General features: G+C 53.5%; 1 protein-coding gene across 1 annotated transcript in view; it reads right to left on the bottom strand.

Moving 5' to 3' along the window:
• The window catches only part of GDI1 (GDP dissociation inhibitor 1), a 31,932-nt gene that overhangs the window by 3,108 nt on the left and 5,913 nt on the right, over nucleotides 1–22,911 (bottom strand). Inside the window, exons 2-10 of the mRNA XM_072124937.1 lie at nucleotides 6,814–6,921; nucleotides 6,580–6,679; nucleotides 2,985–3,119; nucleotides 2,642–2,840; nucleotides 2,312–2,443; nucleotides 1,151–1,250; nucleotides 866–1,037; nucleotides 537–681; nucleotides 290–344 (exon numbers count right to left, since the gene is read on the bottom strand). Coding sequence (XP_071981038.1) covers nucleotides 290–344; nucleotides 537–681; nucleotides 866–1,037; nucleotides 1,151–1,250; nucleotides 2,312–2,443; nucleotides 2,642–2,840; nucleotides 2,985–3,119; nucleotides 6,580–6,679; nucleotides 6,814–6,921 — 1,146 coding nt within the window. The remainder of the gene's footprint in view (nucleotides 1–289; nucleotides 345–536; nucleotides 682–865; nucleotides 1,038–1,150; nucleotides 1,251–2,311; nucleotides 2,444–2,641; nucleotides 2,841–2,984; nucleotides 3,120–6,579; nucleotides 6,680–6,813; nucleotides 6,922–22,911) is intronic.

Here is a 22,911-nt window from a genome sequence, read left to right on the forward strand (position 1 = left end):
TGGAGACTGTGCCATCTGGAGGTTGGATTCCATAGACCGAGTACAGTGCAGGGAACAGGAGTGCTTGTATCACAGTGAAATATAATAGAGCGAGTCCTGGCCTGTTGGCTGAATAGCAGCAGTAATTATAATAACTTTAGTTTGGCCACCAAGCAGGGGCTCCTGGCATCATATTTCACAATGAACTGTGGTTGTACAATGGCATCTGACCAACATAGGTTTACGTTTCCATGAACTCAGCATGTTCGTGTGCCACCAGCCTCGGACCATTCTTGTAGCAGGCACTTACCTGACTTTCTGAGCCGTCTTCAGTTGACTCATACAAATCACTGATAGCAACAAACCTGTAATAAGAAATAGTAAATGTAGTCAGATAATATTACATACACTCCCTCAAAAGCTACAAAGAACAGTCCCGCCATTCTCTCTTTAGGGTACATTCACATGTACTATGACAAATTTAGGAGTTTACTTTCAGAATAAATGCGTTTTCCCCATATGATCCAGCCATTGACTAAGCCATGTAGTGTCCTTACTTCTGATCTATAGGCTCCAAGAGCTCCAGCGCCGGCTCAATCTCCTTCTCCGGCTCAGCCGTCTCTACTGTGGTGCTGACGATAGCGATGTACTTTCCTTGTGCCGCCACGTTGTGGGCATATGAGATCATGCAGACGTAAATATCTATAGGGGCAGATGTACACAGGGTTAAGATCACTGCTTGTCATGTTACGTATAACAATGTATAAAGGAAAAAGATGGATCCAGCGCCGGCAGGTTAACACGTTTTTACTGAAGTCTTCCAAATAACATCCCCAGATTCCTCCATGCCAGTGATCGGCCATGTTACATGACATCCTCAGCTCACCTGACTTCCTGTTGACCTGATTCTGTGGAATGATAATTTGGCAAGAGTTGGCATCATTGGTGTTCTTGATGGGATGGCTCAGGATGCAGATGACCCGGATCACCTGTCCAGCCTTGCGGACCCGGTCAGGAACATAGCTGGGGTCACAGATCAGCTGCTTACAACGTGCCACCTTAGTAGGAAACAGAACATGAAGTGCTTGGTAGCAGTGACCACCATTGTCCGGAATCCTACCCGCCCCACATACCAGCCCGCACATCTACCTGATATTACATAAGAACTTACCTCGCCCTCTGACTTTACTCCAACAACTTTTCCTTTCTCCATGACTATTTCATCCACACACTTGTTTAACATGTACGTCCCCCCATAGATAGCACTGAGCCTGTACAGGAGATAGGGAAGTGCCGGGCATCAATATCATTCAACTACAAGACTGGAACAAAACCTTAAAAACCCCATAACGAAAGAAACAGGACAATTAAAAAGTGAATTGATATTCCACATATTTTGTAGATATAAGAAGTCCAGTGTGTGCATATGAAGATGAAGACGAGAGGTAAGCGACTTGTAAGTCTGGATGGACACCCAGCAGCTGTGACTCCCTGCAGCGCTCCCTTCTCCATAGACATTCTATAAAACTTTACTCCTCAGTAACTTCTTGTTAGGAAGTACAGATGCAGGATCCATTGGTACTTCTATACTTTTTTGATACTGGAAAGGTTATAACGGTTCAATACCAGAGTCCTGTAGGAATTCCCAATGTAGTAGCAATGGGGACCCAAGGTCATCATGGAAATCACGTCACTGGTCCATACATGGTATTTCTGCATCTCAGATGGTTTCGTCTGACACAAGGGACCACATTTATTAAAGTGTTTTCTGTCTGAGTTTGCACTGAAAACAAACTGCTTATACATGTATTTATGAAGTATCTGCATCAGTTTTGTGTCGCGGCTGCTCTGTGTCCGACAAGACAGAAAAAATGTGCACGTAAAGGGGCTGTTACTGCTTAGTCGGAGATTTGCCACATTTATTACTGACGTGCCACTCAATTCTGCAGCAGGAAGAAAGTGCACCAAAAAAAAAAAAGTGCATTCTGCAGGAGCAATGCCGGGGGCGCCAGATTCATAAAGACGGAATCTTCCGCAAACTGCAAATAGTACAGATTGCACTAGTTTTGATAAATGTGGCCCAATGGGGATCATTTACTAAGGGTCCGAATCGCGCGATTCCCAACGATTTCCGATTTGCGCCGAATTGCTGGATCGCGACTGGACTGGGTATGTAAATGAGCCCCAATGTCTCTAAATTATTTAATGTTACTCACTTGTTTTTTGGTCAGATGGGATCTGTATTCACAACCTTGCAGCTCAAACATTGCAGCGTAGAAAAAAATTGCAAGTGGAAAAGTTTCTAAAACAAATAACTTTAGGATTTTCTCACCTGGCGAATCCTTGCGGCAGTTCCCCCAGTCCATACAGAGGGTACAGATAGGGGCTCTTTCCGTATCTGGCCAGGGACTCGCTGTAGAGTTTGATACGATTGATGGTTTCCAGACATGGCTGATCCAAATAACTAAGAATGGAAAATACTTAGATCAAGCTTATACTCTGAAATGTATACACTTCAACCCTCTGGGTCCTGAACCCAAACTATTGTATATGACGGCGCTAATAGAGAATCTGATTCTCAAGAACTCCCCGATGTCATGGAGTAATACAGGTCCATAGTGATTCCTCCATGTACGGAGCATGTACAGACTATTCCACTTACTCGTCAGTTCTGTACAGCGCCAGGGCGTGGCCGGTGAAATCGATGACGTCCTGCCCCAAGTCAAATTTCTTGTACACATCTCGCATGTTCGTGCTTTTTGGATCTACTCCTTCAAAGGTCTTGGAGTCATTCTCATCAAAATTAGCCACAAAGACCAAAAACTTACGGAAGCGACGTTTCTCGAACATCCCCATGAGATCTGCAAACAAATATACAAGTATGAGATTACAGTCTGACATAGGAGGAGCTGTAGGTATCATACACTAGTCCACAGGTTCCTATGACAGTAGAACAGACAGGACATGACACATAACGCGCAGGTCCTGTCCTGGTGTTTACTTACTGGAGGCCAGGGCCTCGGTCTCGGTTGATGGGACTTTGTAGATTTTGCCTCCTTTGTACACAAAACTTCCTTCGACGACTTTGAAGTCCAGGTAGCGAGTGACCTCAGTGTAGAGCAGCATCTTCACCAGCTGACCTGCGGAGAGACAGGAAAGGGTTACTGCAGACAAGCCATTACATTATCATAGGGAGACAATAAAGGATTAGGCATCATATACAACCCCTGTACTTCAATGCAAACATGTCCTACTGTGATCTGGAGGACAACCCCAAATACAACAAGTCCTGAAGTGCAGTGACCCCACAATAAGTCAGGGACAATGCAGAGAGACCCTACTACCCCGTGTGCCCCCCCCCCCATGTATCCAGGTGGAGTTCTGCACTTTATTATTATCACTGCAGCAGTAACAGCCACTCCACCTGCTTAGTACATGTCACACCAGTTCTGTAGTATTGACATATCAGTGTGAGCAAACACAGGAGACGTGTACAGGGCGAGGAGACAGGTGTCCATTCTATGTGTTTCTACTATATATACACTCACCGGCCACTTTATTAGGTACACCTGTCCAACTGCTCGTTAACACTTAATTTCTAATCAGCCAATCACATGGCGGCAACTCAGTGCATTTAGGCATGTAGACATGGTCAAGACAATCTCCTGCAGTTCTCCCGAGCATCAGTATGGGGAAGAAAGGTGATTTGAGTGCCTTTGAACGTGGCATGGTTGTTGGTGCCAGAAGGGCTGGTCTGAGTATTTCAGAAACTGCTGATCTACTGGGATTTTCACGCACAACCATCTCTAGGGTTTACAGAGAATGGTCCGAAAAAGAAAAAACATCCAGTGAGCGGCAGTTCTGTGGGCGGAAATGCCTTGTTGATGCCAGAGGTCAGAGGAGAATGGGCAGACTGGTTCGAGCTGATAGAAAGGCAACAGTGACTCAAATCGCCACCCGTTACAACCAAGGTAGGCAGAAGAGCATCTCTGAACGCACAGTACGTCCAACTTTGAGGCAGATGGGCTACAGCAGCAGAAGACCACACCGGGTGCCACTCCTTTCAGCTAAGAACAGGAAACTGAGGCTACAATTTGCACAAGCTCATCAAAATTGGACAGTAGAAGATTGGAAAAACGTTGCCTGGTCTGATGAGTCTCGATTTCTGCTGCGACATTCGGATGGTAGGGTCAGAATTTGGCGTCAACAACATGAAAGCATGGATCCATCCTGCCTTGTATCAACGGTTCAGGCTGGTGGTGGTGGTGTCATGGATCCATCCTGCCTTGTATCAGCGGTTCAGGCTGGTGGTGGTGGTGTCATGGTGTGGGGAATATTTTCTTGGCACTCTTTGGGCCCCTTGGTACAACGCCACAGCCTACCTGAGTATTGTTGCTGACCATGTCCATCCCTTTATGAGCACAATGTACCCTGTAACATCTGATGGCTACTTTCAGCAGGATAATGCACCATGTCATAAAGCTGGAATCATCTTAGACTGGTTTCTGGAACATGACAATGAGGTCACTGGACACAAATGGCCTCCACAGTCACCAGATCTCAATCCAATAGAGCATCTTTGGGATGTGGTGGAACGGGAGATTCGCATCATGGATGTGCAGCCGACAAATCTGCGGCAACTGTGTGATGCCATCATGTCAATATGGAGCAAAATCTCTGAGGAGCTTCCAGCACCTTGTTGTATCTATGCCACGAAGAATTGAGGCAGTTCTGAAGGCAAAAGGGGGTCCAACCCGTTACTATCATGGTGTACCTAATAAAGTGGCCGGAGAGTGTATATATATACATGATGACACCCGGTGTGATAACTAGTCCTGACCCGGGACCACTGATCACTGTGCAGTGCGAGGTCTGAGGAGGAGCAGGTAACCCTCACCTCTGCCGATGTGAGATCTCAGGACTTAATGGGGAACCAGTCGCCAGCGATGACTTCTCATCTGGAAAATTGACACTTTTGATGATCACCAGGTATCCAGTACTAGTGGATGATATCAGACTCCGCTGGTCCTTGTTCTTCTTCTCTTGGTCATGTCCCTACTCATTACTCTGCTCCTGTCTACTCCTTGTGTCTACTATCCAGGAGACGACCCTTAGCTCATTACCTTGAGATCAGATCTTATTTATTACACGGCGTCACCCAGAGCGTCACCCAGAGCGTTACCCAGAGCGTCACCCAGAGCGTCACCCAGAGCGTCACCCAGAGCATCACCCAGAGCGTCACCCAGAGCGTTACCCAGAGCATCACCCAGAGCGTTACCCAGAGCATCACCCAGAGCGTTACCCAGAGCGTCACCCAGAGCGTTACCCAGAGCGTCACCCAGAGCGTTACCCAGAGCGTCACCCAGAGTGTTACCCAGAGTGTTACCCAGAGTGTTACCCAGAGCGTCACCCAGAGTGTTACCCAGAGTGTTACCCAGAGTGTTACCCAGAGCGTCACCCAGAGCGTTACCCAGAGCGTCACCCAGAGTGTTACCCAGAGTGTTACCCAGAGTGTCACCCAGAGTGTCACCCAGAGTGTTACCCAGAGTGTTACCCAGAGTGTTACCCAGAGTGTTACCCAGAGCGTCACCCAGAGCGTCACCCAGAGCGTTACCCAGAGCGTCACCCAGAGTGTTACCCGGAGTGTAGCTTTTCTCTTTCCATATTTTTCTTCTGTCTCTTCCTACTCTGTGATTAGAGGCCGGGGAGAGGATGCAGCTTATGTACAGGCAGGAAGCAGCTGCACACAATCCTTACAGGAGTCTTCCCACTACAGACACTTGTATAGAGGGCAAGTGTCTGATCACTGGGACCCCCAGCAACCAGCACATATGTCTGCAGGTGACCTGCCCTGTGCACGGAGAAGGGTTGCACCTATGTGGACCAACCCTCCCTTCTCTTTGGTTAGTCTTCTACACGGGTGATCTCATGTCTTTGTCCCATGTCGCTGTCCTTCGGTGACCTGCCCCTGTTTGGTTACAGGGGTGGAGGTGCTGTGCCCCTTGCACTATAAATCCTGGCCTGAGCATTGGTTCCTGATTCATGGACTGACTGCCATCATGTTCTTCTAACCTTCAAGTAATAAAAATTTGGCCACATTCATAAAAAATATGAATCCTATTTCATAAATAGCAAATGCGCCATTTACATCCGCACTCCTTATAGTAGCAGCTACAGATCAGCATCACACAGGATCAGTGCGTCTGCCATGCGCTGCCCATACAGGGGTCGGGGGAGACATTAGTGACCTCTCAGCTGCTCCGTACAGCGGATACACAGCTGCAATCTAGGGATTTCCTCTTCATGCTCCACAATTCGGCTTCCTGTTTTTTTCGTTGCAGAAATCTCATAATCCTCGGAGTTTCATAACCTTGTTTTAAGACGTAGTACTGTGCAACGCTGCATTGTGGATGAGGATATCCCAGTCCGGTGTTATGTCCTGAGCTGCATAAGACAGCGCCACCGTGGCCTGTGTCTGCCATGGGTACTGCAGCTTATATGTATCCATGTGGATTTGGCTGAGCTGCAATATCATATCCACCCTGTGCAGCTTATCAGTACAATGTCACCTCTGAGAAGGGCAGACCCTATCACACTTACCATTGGCCATAAGAAATTTGGGGATCAGGTCCACGTTCCAGTCACGTCCCCTCCCCATGCTCTCCGCAGGACCATCGGCGATTTCAAACCTTTTGTAGAGCTGCAGAAATAAGACGGATTGTGTTATGGGAGAATCCGCAGAAAGATCATGTATCACCACTATGTACAGCAGAGGCGGCGCCATGAGATGGATAACCCACAGACCCCCAATGACACTATGACCCCGGACTGTACCTCTTCCAGAGGGGTGATAGACGAGCTCTCTCCGCCATAGTACGGGTTCCTGTCCATATGCAAAACTTTCTTTCCATTTACTGACATGATCCCGGACAAAATACATTCCTAGAGAGAGGAAGGATGGAGAAGGTGAGTAATGAGGAGTATACAAGGCTGTATACTGGGGGGAGGGGCTGTATACTGGGGGGGAGGGGCTGTATACTGGGGGGAGGGCTGTATACTGGGGGGAGGGGCTGTATACTGGGGGGAGGGGCTGTATATAGGGGGAGGGGCTGTATACTGGGGGAGCGGCTGTATACTGGGGGAGGGGCTGTATACTGGGGGAGGGGCTGTATATGGGGGGGAGGGGCTGTATACTGGGGGCAGGGGCTGTATACTGGGGGCAGGGGCTGTATACTGGGGGGAGGGGCTGTATATGGGGGGGAGGGGCTGTATACTGGGGCAGGGGCTGTATAATGGGGGCAGGGGCTGTATAATGGGGGCAGGGGCTGTATACTGGGGCAGGGGCTGTATAATGGGGGCAGGGGCTGTATAATGGGGGCAGGGGCTGTATACTGGGGGCAGGGGCTGTATACTGGGGGCAGGGGCTGTATACTGGGGGCAGGGGCTGTATAATGGGGGCAGGGGCTGTATAATGGGGGCAGGGGCTGTATACTGGGGGAGGGGCTGTATACTGGGGGCAGGGGCTGTATACTGGGGGCAGGGGCTGTATACTGGGGGCAGGGGCTGTATACTGGGGGCAGGGGGCTGTATACTGGGGGAGGGGCTGTATACTGGGGGAGGGGCTGTATACTGGGGGGAGGGGCTGTATACTGGGGGAGCGGCTGTATACTGGGGGGAAAGGCTGTATACTGGGGGAGGGGCTGTATACTGGGGGGAGGGGCTGTATACTGGGGGGAGGGGCTGTATACTGGGGGCAGGGGCTGTATAATGGGGGCAGGGGCTGTATAATGGGGGCAGGGGCTGTATACTGGGGGAGGGGCTGTATACTGGGGGAGGGGCTGTATACTGGGGGAGGGGCTGTATACTGGGGGCAGGGGCTGTATACTGGGGGGAGGGGCTGTATACTGGGGGAGCGGCTGTATACTGGGGGGAGGGGCTGTATACTGGGGGAGGGGCTGTATACTGGGGGAGGGGCTGTATACTGGGGGAGGGGCTGTATACTGGGGGCAGGGGCTGTATAATGGGGGCAGGGGCTGTATAATGGGGGCAGGGGCTGTATACTGGGGGAGGGGCTGTATACTGGGGGAGGGGCTGTATACTGGGGGAGGGGCTGTATACTGGGGGAGGGGCTGTATACTGGGGGAGGGGCTGTATACTGGGGGAGGGGCTGTATACTGGGGGGAGGGGCTGTATACTGGGGGAGGGGCTGTATACTGGGGGAGGGGCTGTATACTGGGGGGAGGGGCTGTATACTGGGGGCAGGGGCTGTATACTGGGGGCAGGGGCTGTATAATGGGGGCAGGGGCTGTATAATGGGGGCAGGGGCTGTATAATGGGGGCAGGGGCTGTATACTGGGGGAGGGGCTGTATACTGGGGGAGGGGCTGTATACTGGGGGCAGGGGCTGTATACTGGGGGAGGGGCTGTATACTGGGGGCAGGGGCTGTATACTGGGGGGAGGGGCTGTATACTGGGGGAGGGGCTGTATACTGGGGGAGGGGCTGTATACTGGGGGAGGGGCTGTATACTGGGGGAGGGGCTGTATACTGGGGGCAGGGGCTGTATACTGGGGGCAGGGGCTGTATACTGGGGGGAGGGGCTGTATACTGGGGGGAGGGGCTGTATAATGGGGGCAGGGGCTGTATAATGGGGGCAGGGGCTGTATACTGGGGGAGGGGCTGTATAATGGGGGCAGGGGCTGTATACTGGGGGAGGGGCTGTATACTGGGGGAGGGGCTGTATACTGGGGGAGGGGCTGTATAATGGGGGCAGGGGCTGTATAATGGGGGCAGGGGCTGTATAATGGGGGCAGGGGCTGTATAATGGGGGCAGGGGCTGTATACTGGGGGAGGGGCTGTATACTGGGGGAGGGGCTGTATACTGGGGGAGGGGCTGTATACTGGGGGGAGGGGCTGTATACTGGGGGCAGGGGCTGTATACTGGGGGGAGGGGCTGTATACTGGGGGGAGGGGCTGTATAATGGGGGCAGGGGCTGTATAATGGGGGCAGGGGCTGTATACTGGGGGAGGGGCTGTATAATGGGGGCAGGGGCTGTATACTGGGGGAGGGGCTGTATACTGGGGGAGGGGCTGTATACTGGGGGAGGGGCTGTATAATGGGGGCAGGGGCTGTATAATGGGGGCAGGGGCTGTATAATGGGGGAGGGGCTGTATACTGGGGGCAGGGGCTGTATAATGGGGGCAGGGGCTGTATAATGGGGGCAGGGGCTGTATACTGGGGGAGGGGCTGTATACTGGGGGAGGGGCTGTATACTGGGGGGAGGGGCTGTATACTGGGGGCAGGGGCTGTATACTGGGGGGAGGGGCTGTATACTGGGGGGAGGGGCTGTATACTGGGGGCAGGGGCTGTATAATGGGGGCAGGGTCTGTATACTGGGGGCAGGGTCTGTATACTGGGGAAGGGGCTGTATACTGGGGGCAGGGGCTGTATACTGGGAGCAGGGGCTGTATACTGGGGGCAGGGGCTGTATACTGGGGGCAGGGGGCTGTATACTGGGGGGAGGGGCTGTATACTGGGGGGAGGGGCTGTATACTGGGGGAGCGGCTGTATACTGGGGGGAGGGGCTGTATACTGGGGGGAGGGGCTGTATACTGGGGGAGGGGCTGTATACTGGGGGAGGGGCTGTATACTGGGGGAGGGGCTGTATACTGGGGGAGGGGCTGTATACTGGGGGCAGGGGCTGTATACTGGGGGCAGGGGCTGTATAATGGGGGAGGGGCTGTATAATGGGGGCAGGGGCTGTATAATGGGGGAGGGGCTGTATAATGGGGGCAAGGGCTGTATACTGGGGGAGGGGCTGTATACTGGGGGAGGGGCTGTATACTGGGGGAGGGGCTGTATACTGGGGGAGGGGCTGTATACTGGGGGAGGGGCTGTATACTGGGGGGAGGGGCTGTATACTGGGGGAGGGGCTGTATACTGGGGGAGGGGCTGTATACTGGGGGGAGGGGCTGTATACTGGGGGCAGGGGCTGTATAATGGGGGCAGGGGCTGTATAATGGGGGCAGGGGCTGTATACTGGGGGAGGGGCTGTATACTGGGGGAGGGGCTGTATACTGGGGGCAGGGGCTGTATACTGGGGGAGGGGCTGTATACTGGGGGCAGGGGCTGTATACTGGGGGGAGGGGCTGTATACTGGGGGAGGGGCTGTATACTGGGGGCAGGGGCTGTATACTGGGGGCAGGGGCTGTATAATGGGGGCAGGGGCTGTATACTGGGGGAGGGGCTGTATACTGGGGGAGGGGCTGTATACTGGGGGAGGGGCTGTATACTGGGGGAGGGGCTGTATACTGGGGGCAGGGGCTGTATACTGGGGGCAGGGGCTGTATAATGGGGGCAGGGGCTGTATAATGGGGGCAGGGGCTGTATACTGGGGGAGGGGCTGTATACTGGGGGAGGGGCTGTATACTGGGGGAGGGGCTGTATACTGGGGGAGGGGCTGTATACTGGGGGCAGGGGCTGTATACTGGGGGCAGGGGCTGTATACTGGGGGCAGGGGGCTGTATACTGGGGGCAGGGGGCTGTATACTGGGGGAGGGGCTGTATACTGGGGGGAGGGGCTGTATACTGGGGGAGCGGCTGTATACTGGGGGGAGGGGCTGTATACTGGGGGGAGGGGCTGTATACTGGGGGGAGGGGCTGTATACTGGGGGAGGGGCTGTATACTGGGGGGAGGGGCTGTATACTGGGGGGAGGGGCTGTATACTGGGGGGAGGGGCTGTATATGGGGGGGAGGGGCTGTATACTGGGGCAGGGGCTGTATAATGGGGGAGGGGCTGTATACTGGGGGCAGGGGCTGTATACTGGGGGCAGGGGCTGTATACTGGGGGCAGGGGCTGTATACTGGGGGCAGGGGCTGTATAATGGGGGCAGGGGCTGTATAATGGGGGCAGGGGCTGTATACTGGGGGAGGGGCTGTATACTGGGGGCAGGGGCTGTATACTGGGGGCAGGGGCTGTATACTGGGGGCAGGGGCTGTATACTGGGGGCAGGGGGCTGTATACTGGGGGCAGGGGGCTGTATACTGGGGGCAGGGGGCTGTATACTGGGGGAGGGGCTGTATACTGGGGGGAGGGGCTGTATACTGGGGGAGCGGCTGTATACTGGGGGGAGGGGCTGTATACTGGGGGAGGGGCTGTATACTGGGGGGAGGGGCTGTATACTGGGGGGAGGGGCTGTATACTGGGGGCAGGGGCTGTATAATGGGGGCAGGGGCTGTATAATGGGGGCAGGGGCTGTATACTGGGGGAGGGGCTGTATACTGGGGGAGGGGCTGTATACTGGGGGAGGGGCTGTATACTGGGGGCAGGGGCTGTATACTGGGGGAGGGGCTGTATACTGGGGGCAGGGGCTGTATACTGGGGGCAGGGGCTGTATACTGGGGGCAGGGGCTGTATACTGGGGGAGGGGCTGTATACTGGGGGAGGGGCTGTATACTGGGGGCAGGGGCTGTATACTGGGGGCAGGGGCTGTATACTGGGGGGAGGGGCTGTATACTGGGGGAGGGGCTGTATACTGGGGGAGGGGCTGTATACTGGGGGGAGGGGCTGTATACTGGGGGGAGGGGCTGTATACTGGGGGCAGGGGCTGTATACTGGGGGCAGGGGCTGTATACTGGGGGCAGGGGCTGTATACTGGGGGCAGGGGCTGTATACTGGGGGCAGGGGCTGTATACTGGGGGCAGGGGCTGTATACTGGGGGAGGGGCTGTATACTGGGGGAGGGGCTGTATACTGGGGGAGGGGCTGTATACTGGGGGAGGGGCTGTATACTGGGGGAGGGGCTGTATACTGGGGGAGGGGCTGTATACTGGGGGCAGGGGCTGTATACTGGGGGCAGGGGCTGTATACTGGGGGGAGGGGCTGTATACTGGGGGGAGGGGCTGTATAATGGGGGCAGGGGCTGTATAATGGGGGCAGGGGCTGTATACTGGGGGAGGGGCTGTATAATGGGGGCAGGGGCTGTATACTGGGGGAGGGGCTGTATACTGGGGGAGGGGCTGTATACTGGGGGAGGGGCTGTATAATGGGGGCAGGGGCTGTATAATGGGGGCAGGGGCTGTATACTGGGGGAGGGGCTGTATACTGGGGGAGGGGCTGTATACTGGGGGAGGGGCTGTATACTGGGGGGAGGGGCTGTATACTGGGGGCAGGGGCTGTATACTGGGGGGAGGGGCTGTATACTGGGGGGAGGGGCTGTATACTGGGGGCAGGGGCTGTATACTGGGGGCAGGGGCTGTATAATGGGGGCAGGGGTTGTATACTGGGGGCAGGGTCTGTATACTGGGGAAGGGGCTGTATACTGGGGGCAGGGGCTGTATACTGGGAGCAGGGGCTGTATACTGGGGGCAGGGGCTGTATACTGGGGGCAGGGGGCTGTATACTGGGGGGAGGGGCTGTATACTGGGGGGAGGGGCTGTATACTGGGGGAGCGGCTGTATACTGGGGGGAGGGGCTGTATACTGGGGGAGGGGCTGTATACTGGGGGAGGGGCTGTATACTGGGGGAGGGGCTGTATACTGGGGGCAGGGGCTGTATACTGGGGGCAGGGGCTGTATAATGGGGGCAGGGGCTGTATACTGGGGGAGGGGCTGTATACTGGGGGAGGGGCTGTATACTGGGGGAGGGGCTGTATACTGGGGGAGGGGCTGTATACTGGGGGAGGGGCTGTATACTGGGGGAGGGGCTGTATACTGGGGGGAGGGGCTGTATACTGGGGGAGGGGCTGTATACTGGGGGGAGGGGCTGTATACTGGGGGCAGGGGCTGTATACTGGGGGCAGGGGCTGTATACTGGGGGCAGGGGCTGTATAATGGGGGCAGGGGCTGTATAATGGGGGCAGGGGCTGTATAATGGGGGCAGGGGCTGTATACTGGGGGAGGGGCTGTATACTGGGGGAGGGGCTGTATACTGGGGGCAGGGGCTGTATACTGGGGGAGGGGCTGTATACTGGGGGCAGGGGCTGTATACTGGGGGGAGGGGCTGTATACTGGGGGCAGGGGCTGTATACTGGGGGAGGGGCTGTATACTGGGGGCAGGGGCTGTATACTGGGGGCAGGGGCTGTATAATGGGGGCAGGGGCTGTATAATGGGGGCAGGGGCTGTATACTGGGGGAGGGGCTGTATACTGGGGGAGGGGCTGTATACTGGGGGAGGGGCTGTATACTGGGGGAGGGGCTGTATACTGGGGGAGGGGCTGTATACTGGGGGCAGGGGCTGTATACTGGGGGCAGGGGCTGTATACTGGGGGCAGGGGCTGTATAATGGGGGCAGGGGCTGTATACTGGGGGAGGGGCTGTATACTGGGGGAGGGGCTGTATACTGGGGGAGGGGCTGTATACTGGGGGCAGGGGCTGTATACTGGGGGCAGGGGCTGTATACTGGGGGCAGGGGCTGTATAATGGGGGCAGGGGCTGTATACTGGGGGCAGGGGCTGTATACTGGGGGAGGGGCTGTATATTGGGGGAGGGGCTGTATACTGGGGGAGGGGCTGTATACTGGGGGAGGGGCTGTATACTGGGGGCAGGGGCTGTATACTGGGGGCAGGGGCTGTATACTGGGGGGAGGGGCTGTATACTGGGGGGAGGGGCTGTATACTGGGGGGAGGGGCTGTATACTGGGGGCAGGGGCTGTATAATGGGGGCAGGGGCTGTATACTGGGGGCAGGGTCTGTATACTGGGGAAGGGGCTGTATACTGGGGGCAGGGGCTGTATACTGGGGGCAGGGGCTGTATACTGGGAGCAGGGGCTGTATACTGGGGGCAGGGGCTGTATACTGGGGGCAGGGGGCTGTATACTGGGGGCAGGGGGCTGTATACTGGGGGAGGGGCTGTATACTGGGGGGAGGGGCTGTATACTGGGGGAGCGGCTGTATACTGGGGGGAGGGGCTGTATACTGGGGGAGGGGCTGTATACTGGGGGAGGGGCTGTATACTGGGGGGAGGGGCTGTATACTGGGGGCAGGGGCTGTATAATGGGGGCAGGGGCTGTATAATGGGGGCAGGGGCTGTATAATGGGGGCAGGGGCTGTATAATGGGGGCAGGGGCTGTATACTGGGGGCAGGGGCTGTATACTGGGGGGAGGGGCTGTATACTGTGGGAGGGGCTGTATACTGGGGGAGGGGCTGTATACTGGGGGCAGGGGCTGTATAATGGGGGCAGGGGCTGTATAATGGGGGCAGGGGCTGTATACTGGGGGAGGGGCTGTATACTGGGGGAGGGGCTGTATACTGGGGGGGAGAGGCTGTATACTGGGGGGAGGGGCTGTATACTGGGGGAGCGGCTGTATACTGGGGGGAGGGGCTGTATACTGGGGGCAGGGGCTGTATACTGGGGGCAGGGGCTGTATACTGGGGGAGGGGCTGTATACTGGGGGAGGGGCTGTATACTGGGGGCAGGGGCTGTATACTGGGGGCAGGGGCTGTATACTGGGGGCAGGGGGCTGTATACTGGGGGCAGGGGGCTGTATACTGGGGGAGGGGCTGTATACTGGGGGGAGGGGCTGTATACTGGGGGGAGGGGCTGTATACTGGGGGAGCGGCTGTATACTGGGGGGAGGGGCTGTATACTGGGGGAGGGGCTGTATACTGGGGGGAGGGGCTGTATACTGGGGGGAGGGGCTGTATACTGGGGGCAGGGGCTGTATAATGGGGGCAGGGGCTGTATAATGGGGGCAGGGGCTGTATACTGGGGGAGGGGCTGTATACTGGGGGAGGGGCTGTATACTGGGGGCAGGGGCTGTATACTGGGGGAGGGGCTGTATACTGGGGGGAGGGGCTGTATACTGGGGGAGGGGCTGTATACTGGGGGCAGGGGCTGTATACTGGGGGCAGGGGCTGTATACTGGGGGCAGGGGCTGTATAATGGGGGCAGGGGCTGTATAATGGGGGCAGGGGCTGTATACTGGGGGAGGGGCTGTATACTGGGGGAGGGGCTGTATACTGGGGGAGGGGCTGTATACTGGGGGCAGGGGCTGTATACTGGGGGCAGGGGCTGTATACTGGGGGCAGGGGCTGTATACTGGGGGAGGGGCTGTATACTGGGGGCAGGGGCTGTATACTGGGGGCAGGGGCTGTATACTGGGGGCAGGGGCTGTATACTGGGGGCAGGGGCTGTATACTGGGGGAGGGGCTGTATACTGGGGGAGGGGCTGTATACTGGGGGAGGGGCTGTATACTGGGGGAGGGGCTGTATACTGGGGGCAGGGGCTGTATACTGGGGGCAGGGGCTGTATACTGGGGGCAGGGGCTGTATACTGGGGGAGGGGCTGTATACTGGGGGAGGGGCTGTATACTGGAGGCAAGGATTGTATACAAGGGCTGTAACCGCAGTATTAGAAGCTGAAGAGATTAGGTTACACCAAAAATATAGAAAAAATAAATTATCCCTGCACCGCGCAGTGTGAGGGGCTCCAGGCGTCTCCCATGACTGGGGTCACATGATGAGACGTCACAGGCATTGTCCAGGAATACGGGTGACTGATCTCTGATCTCGTAATATCAACCGACAGATTAATTATCATTTATGTGAGCGGATTCCACAACTCCATTATTATAACTCAGCATCAAATAACTTTGTGACTCCCCAAAATGATCCCTATGTTACTGTGTGATCCCTATAGTGATCCTCATGTTACTGTGTGATCCCTATAGTGATCCTCATGATACTGTGTGATCCCTACAGTGATCCTCATGATACTGTGTGATCCCTATAGTGATCCTCATGTTACTGTGTGATCCCTATAGTGATCCTCATGTTACTGTGTGATCCCTATAGTGATCCTCATGTTACTGTGTGATCCCTATAGTGATCCCCATGTTACTGTGTGATCCCAATAGTGATCCCCATGTTACTGTGTGATCCCTATAGTGATCCTCATGTTACTGTGTGATCCCTATAGTGATCCTCATGTTACTGTGTGATCCCTATAGTGATCCCCATGTTACTGTGTGATCCCTATAGTGATCCCCATGTTACTGTGTGATCCCTATAGTGATCCCCATGTTACTGTGTGATCCCTATAGTGATCCTCATGTTACTGTGTGATCCCTATAGTGATCCTCATATTACTGTGTGATCCCTACAGTGATCCTCATGTTACTGTGTGATTCCCTATAGTGATCCCCATGTTACTGTGTGATTCCCTATAGTGATCCCCATGTTACTGTGTGATTCCCTATAGTGATCCTCATGTTACTGTGTGATCCCTATAGTGATCCTCATGTTACTGTGTGATCCCTATAGTGATCCTCATGTTACTGTGTGATCCCTATAGTGATCCCCATGTTACTGTGTGATCCCTATAGTGATCCTCATGTTACTGTGCGATCCCGATAGTGATCCTCATGTTACTGTGTGATCCCTATAGTGATCCTCATATTACTGTGTGATCCCTATAGTGATCCTCATGTTACTGTGTGATCCCTATAGTGATCCCCATGTTACTGTGTGATCCCTATAGTGATCCTCATGTTACTGTGTGATCCCTATAGTGATCCCCATGTTACTGTGTGATCCCTATAGTGATCCCCATGTTACTGTGTGATCCGTATAGTGATCCCCATGTTACTGTGTGATCCCTATAGTGATCCCCATGTTATTGTGTGATCCGTATAGTGATCCCCATGTTACTGTGTGATCCCTATAGTGATCCCTATGTTACTGTGTGATCCCTATAGTGATCCTCATGTTACTGTGTGATCCCTATAGTGATCCCCATGTTACTGTGTGATCCCTATAGTGATCCCTATGTTACTGTGTGATCCCTATAGTGATCCCCATGTTACTGTGTGATCCCTATAGTGATCCTCATGTTACTGTGTAGCTGTGCTTCTATAGTTGTCCCCCTGTCAGTACATGACCCCAGCGGTCGATGACTATCGCTAGCAGTGCGGTTGCTGCGTTACAGTGTGTCAGGCAGATTTGCATGAATTGCTGTGTACAGCTGGAATTCCAGGATGTGTAATCCTCCCCGACAGAGAAACCTGAGCCCCGGGTGTGAGAGCGGTGAGGGCCCTCTGTGCCCCATATCTCTACTGTAATCTAACCATGTGGCAGCCGACAACCAGACTGGCACCTCATCCCCTCCCACTTAATGTGCCATGGCACCCCGATCCATCCCCCTCTATGTACCATACCACCCTGACCCCCCCTCTATGTACCATACCACCCTGATCCCCCTCTATGTACCATACCATCCTGATCCCCCTCTATGTACCATACCATCCTGATCCCCCTCTATGTACCATACCATCCTGATCCCCCTCTATGTACCATACCACCCTGATCCCCCTCTATGTACCATACCATCCTGATCCTCCTCTATGTACCATACCATCCTGATCCCCCTCTATGTACCATACCACCCTGATCCTCCTCTATGTACCATACCACCCTGATCCCCCTCTATGTACCATACCATCCTGATCCCCCTCTATGTACCATACCACCCTGATCCCTCCTCTATGTACCATACCACCCTGATCCCCCTCTATGTACCATACCATCCTGATCCCTCCTCTATGTACCATACCATCCTGATCCCCCCTCTATGTACCATACCATCCTGATCCTCCTCTATGTACCATACCACCCTGATCCTCCTCTATGTACCATACCACCCTGATCCTCCTCTATGTACCATACCACCCTGATCCCTCCTCTATGTACCATACCATCCTGATCCCCCTCTATGTACCATACCATCCTGATCCCCCTCTATGTACCATACCATCCTGATCCTCCTCTATGTACCATACCATCCTGATCCTCCTCTATGTACCATACCATCCTGATCCCCCTCTATGTACCATACCACCCTGATCCTCCTCTATGTACCATACCATCCTGATCCCCCTCTATGTACCATACCATCCTGATCCTCCTCTATGTACCATACCACCCTGATCCTCCTCTATGTACCATACCATCCTGATCCCCCTCTATGTACCATACCACCCTGATCCTCCTCTATGTACCATACCATCCTGATCCCCCTCTATGTACCATACCATCCTGATCCTCCTCTATGTACCATACCACCCTGATCCTCCTCTATGTACCATACCATCCTGATCCCCCTCTATGTACCATACCATCCTGATCCTCCTCTATGTACCATACCACCCTGATCCCCCTCTATGTACCATACCACCCTGATCCCTCCTCTATGTACCATACCATCCTGATCCCCCTCTATGTACCATACCATCCTGATCCTCCTCTATGTACCATACCATCCTGATCCTCCTCTATGTACCATACCATCCTGATCCTCCTCTATGTACCATACCATCCTGATCCCTCCTCTATGTACCATACCATCCTGATCCCTCTCTATGTACCATACCATCCTGATCCTCCTCTATGTACCATACCATCCTGATCCTCCTCTATGTACCATACCATCCTGATCCCTCCTCTATGTACCATACCATCCTGATCCCCCCTCTATGTACCATACCATCCTGATCCTCCTCTATGTACCATACCACCCTGATCCTCCTCTATGTACCATACCACCCTGATCCTCCTCTATGTACCATACCACCCTGATCCCTCCTCTATGTACCATACCATCCTGATCCCCCTCTATGTACCATACCATCCTGATCCCCCTCTATGTACCATACCATCCTGATCCTCCTCTATGTACCATACCATCCTGATCCTCCTCTATGTACCATACCATCCTGATCCCCCTCTATGTACCATACCACCCTGATCCTCCTCTATGTACCATACCATCCTGATCCCCCTCTATGTACCATACCATCCTGATCCTCCTCTATGTACCATACCACCCTGATCCTCCTCTATGTACCATACCATCCTGATCCCCCTCTATGTACCATACCACCCTGATCCTCCTCTATGTACCATACCATCCTGATCCCCCTCTATGTACCATACCATCCTGATCCTCCTCTATGTACCATACCACCCTGATCCTCCTCTATGTACCATACCATCCTGATCCCCCTCTATGTACCATACCATCCTGATCCTCCTCTATGTACCATACCACCCTGATCCCCCTCTATGTACCATACCACCCTGATCCCTCCTCTATGTACCATACCATCCTGATCCCCCTCTATGTACCATACCATCCTGATCCTCCTCTATGTACCATACCATCCTGATCCTCCTCTATGTACCATACCATCCTGATCCTCCTCTATGTACCATACCATCCTGATCCCTCCTCTATGTACCATACCATCCTGATCCCTCTCTATGTACCATACCATCCTGATCCTCCTCTATGTACCATACCATCCTGATCCTCCTCTATGTACCATACCATCCTGATCCCTCCTCTATGTACCATACCATCCTGATCCCCCCTCTATGTACCATACCATCCTGATCCTCCTCTATGTACCATACCATCCTGATCCTCCTCTATGTACCATACCATCCTGATCCCTCCTCTATGTACCATACCATCCTGATCCCCCTCTATGTACCATACCATCCTGATCCCCCTCTATGTACCATACCATCCTGATCCTCCTCTATGTACCATACCATCCTGATCCCCCCTCTATGTACCATACCATCCTGATCCCCCTCTATGTACCATACCATCCTGATCCCCCCTCTATGTACCATACCATCCTGATCCCCCTCTATGTACCATACCATCCTGATCCCCCTCTATGTACCATACCATCCTGATCCTCCTCTATGTACCATACCATCCTGATCCCCCTCTATGTACCATACCATCCTGATCCCTCCTCTATGTACCATACCATCCTGATCCCCCCTCTATGTACCATACCACCCTGATCCCCCTCTATGTACCATACCACCCTGATCCCCCTCTATGTACCATACCATCCTGATCCTCCTCTATGTACCATACCACCCTGATCCCCCTCTATGTACCATACCATCCTGATCCCCCCTCTATGTACCATACCATCCTGATCCCTCCTCTATGTACCATACCATCCTGATCCTCCTCTATGTACCATACCACCCTGATCCCCCTCTATGTACCATACCACCCTGATCCTCCTCTATGTACCATACCATCCTGATCCCCCTCTATGTACCATACCATCCTGATCCCCCTCTATGTACCATACCACCCTGATCCTCCTCTATGTACCATACCATCCTGATCCTCCTCTATGTACCATACCATCCTGATCCTCCTCTATGTACCATACCACCCTGATCCTCCTCTATGTACCATACCATCCTGATCCTCCTCTATGTACCATACCACCCTGATCCCCCTCTATGTACCATACCATCCTGATCCTCCTCTATGTACCATACCACCCTGATCCCCCTCTATGTACCATACCATCCTGATCCTCCTCTATGTACCATACCATCCTGATCCCCCTCTATGTACCATACCATCCTGATCCCCCCTCTATGTACCATACCACCCTGATCCTCCTCTATGTACCATACCACCCTGATCCTCCTCTATGTACCATACCATCCTGATCCTCCTCTATGTACCATACCATCCTGATCCCCCCTCTATGTACCATACCACCCTGATCCCCCTCTATGTACCATACCACCCTGATCCTCCTCTATGTACCATACCATCCTGATCCTCCTCTATGTACCATACCATCCTGATCCTCCTCTATGTACCATACCACCCTGATCCTCCTCTATGTACCATACCATCCTGATCCCCCTCTATGTACCATACCATCCTGATCCCTCCTCTATGTACCATACCACCCTGATCCTCCTCTATGTACCATACCATCCTGATCCTCCTCTATGTACCATACCATCCTGATCCTCCTCTATGTACCATACCACCCTGATCCCCCTCTATGTACCATACCACCCTGATCCCTCCTCTATGTACCATACCATCCTGATCCCCCCTCTATGTACCATACCATCCTGATCCCTCCTCTATGTACCATACCACCCTGATCCTCCTCTATGTACCATACCATCCTGATCCTCCTCTATGTACCATACCACCCTGATCCCCCTCTATGTACCATACCATCCTGATCCTCCTCTATGTACCATACCATCCTGATCCTCCTCTATGTACCATACCATCCTGATCCTCCTCTATGTACCATACCATCCTGATCCCTCCTCTATGTACCATACCATCCTGATCCCCCTCTATGTACCATACCATCCTGATCCTCCTCTATGTACCATACCATCCTGATCCTCCTCTATGTACCATACCACCCTGATCCCTCCTCTATGTACCATACCACCCTGATCCTCCTCTATGTACCATACCATCCTGATCCTCCTCTATGTACCATACCATCCTGATCCTCCTCTATGTACCATACCACCCTGATCCTCCTCTATGTACCATACCACCCTGATCCCTCCTCTATGTACCATACCACCCTGATCCTCCTCTATGTACCATACCACCCTGATCCCTCCTCTATGTACCATACCATCCTGATCCCCCTCTATGTACCATACCATCCTGATCCTCCTCTATGTACCATACCACCCTGATCCCTCCTCTATGTACCATACCATCCTGATCCCCCTCTATGTACCATACCACCCTGATCCCCCTCTATGTACCATACCATCCTGATCCTCCTCTATGTACCATACCATCCTGATCCTCCTCTATGTACCATACCATCCTGATCCTCCTCTATGTACCATACCATCCTGATCCTCCTCTATGTACCATACCATCCTGATCCTCCTCTATGTACCATACCATCCTGATCCCCCTCTATGTACCATACCACCCTGATCCTCCTCTATGTACCATACCATCCTGATCCCCCTCTATGTACCATACCATCCTGATCCCCCTCTATGTACCATACCATCCTGATCCCCCCTCTATGTACCATACCATCCTGATCCCTCCTCTATGTACCATACCATCCTGATCCCCCCTCTATGTACCATACCATCCTGATCCCCCTCTATGTACCATACCATCCTGATCCCCCCTCTATGTACCATACCATCCTGATCCCCCTCTATGTACCATACCATCCTGATCCTCCTCTATGTACCATACCACCCTGATCCCCCTCTATGTACCATACCATCCTGATCCCTCCTCTATGTACCATACCATCCTGATCCCTCCTCTATGTACCATACCATCCTGATCCTCCTCTATGTACCATACCATCCTGATCCTCCTCTATGTACCATACCATCCTGATCCTCCTCTATGTACCATACCATCCTGATCCTCCTCTATGTACCATACCATCCTGATCCCCCTCTATGTACCATACCATCCTGATCCCTCCTCTATGTACCATACCACCCTGATCCTCCTCTATGTACCATACCACCCTGATCCTCCTCTATGTACCATACCACCCTGATCCTCCTCTATGTACCATACCATCCTGATCCTCCTCTATGTACCATACCATCCTGATCCCCCCTCTATGTACCATACCATCCTGATCCTCCTCTATGTACCATACCACCCTGATCCTCCTCTATGTACCATACCATCCTGATCCTCCTCTATGTACCATACCATCCTGATCCCCCCTCTATGTACCATACCATCCTGATCCTCCTCTATGTACCATACCATCCTGATCCTCCTCTATGTACCATACCATCCTGATCCTCCTCTATGTACCATACCACCCTGATCCTCCTCTATGTACCATACCACCCTGATCCTCCTCTATGTACCATACCATCCTGATCCCCCCTCTATGTACCATACCATCCTGATCCTCCTCTATGTACCATACCACCCTGATCCTCCTCTATGTACCATACCATCCTGATCCTCCTCTATGTACCATACCATCCTGATCCCCCCTCTATGTACCATACCATCCTGATCCTCCTCTATGTACCATACCACCCTGATCCTCCTCTATGTACCATACCATCCTGATCCTCCTCTATGTACCATACCATCCTGATCCTCCTCTATGTACC

Source organism: Engystomops pustulosus, chromosome 9 (genome assembly GCF_040894005.1).
Source record: "Engystomops pustulosus chromosome 9, aEngPut4.maternal, whole genome shotgun sequence".
Lineage (NCBI taxonomy): Eukaryota > Metazoa > Chordata > Amphibia > Anura > Leptodactylidae > Engystomops > Engystomops pustulosus.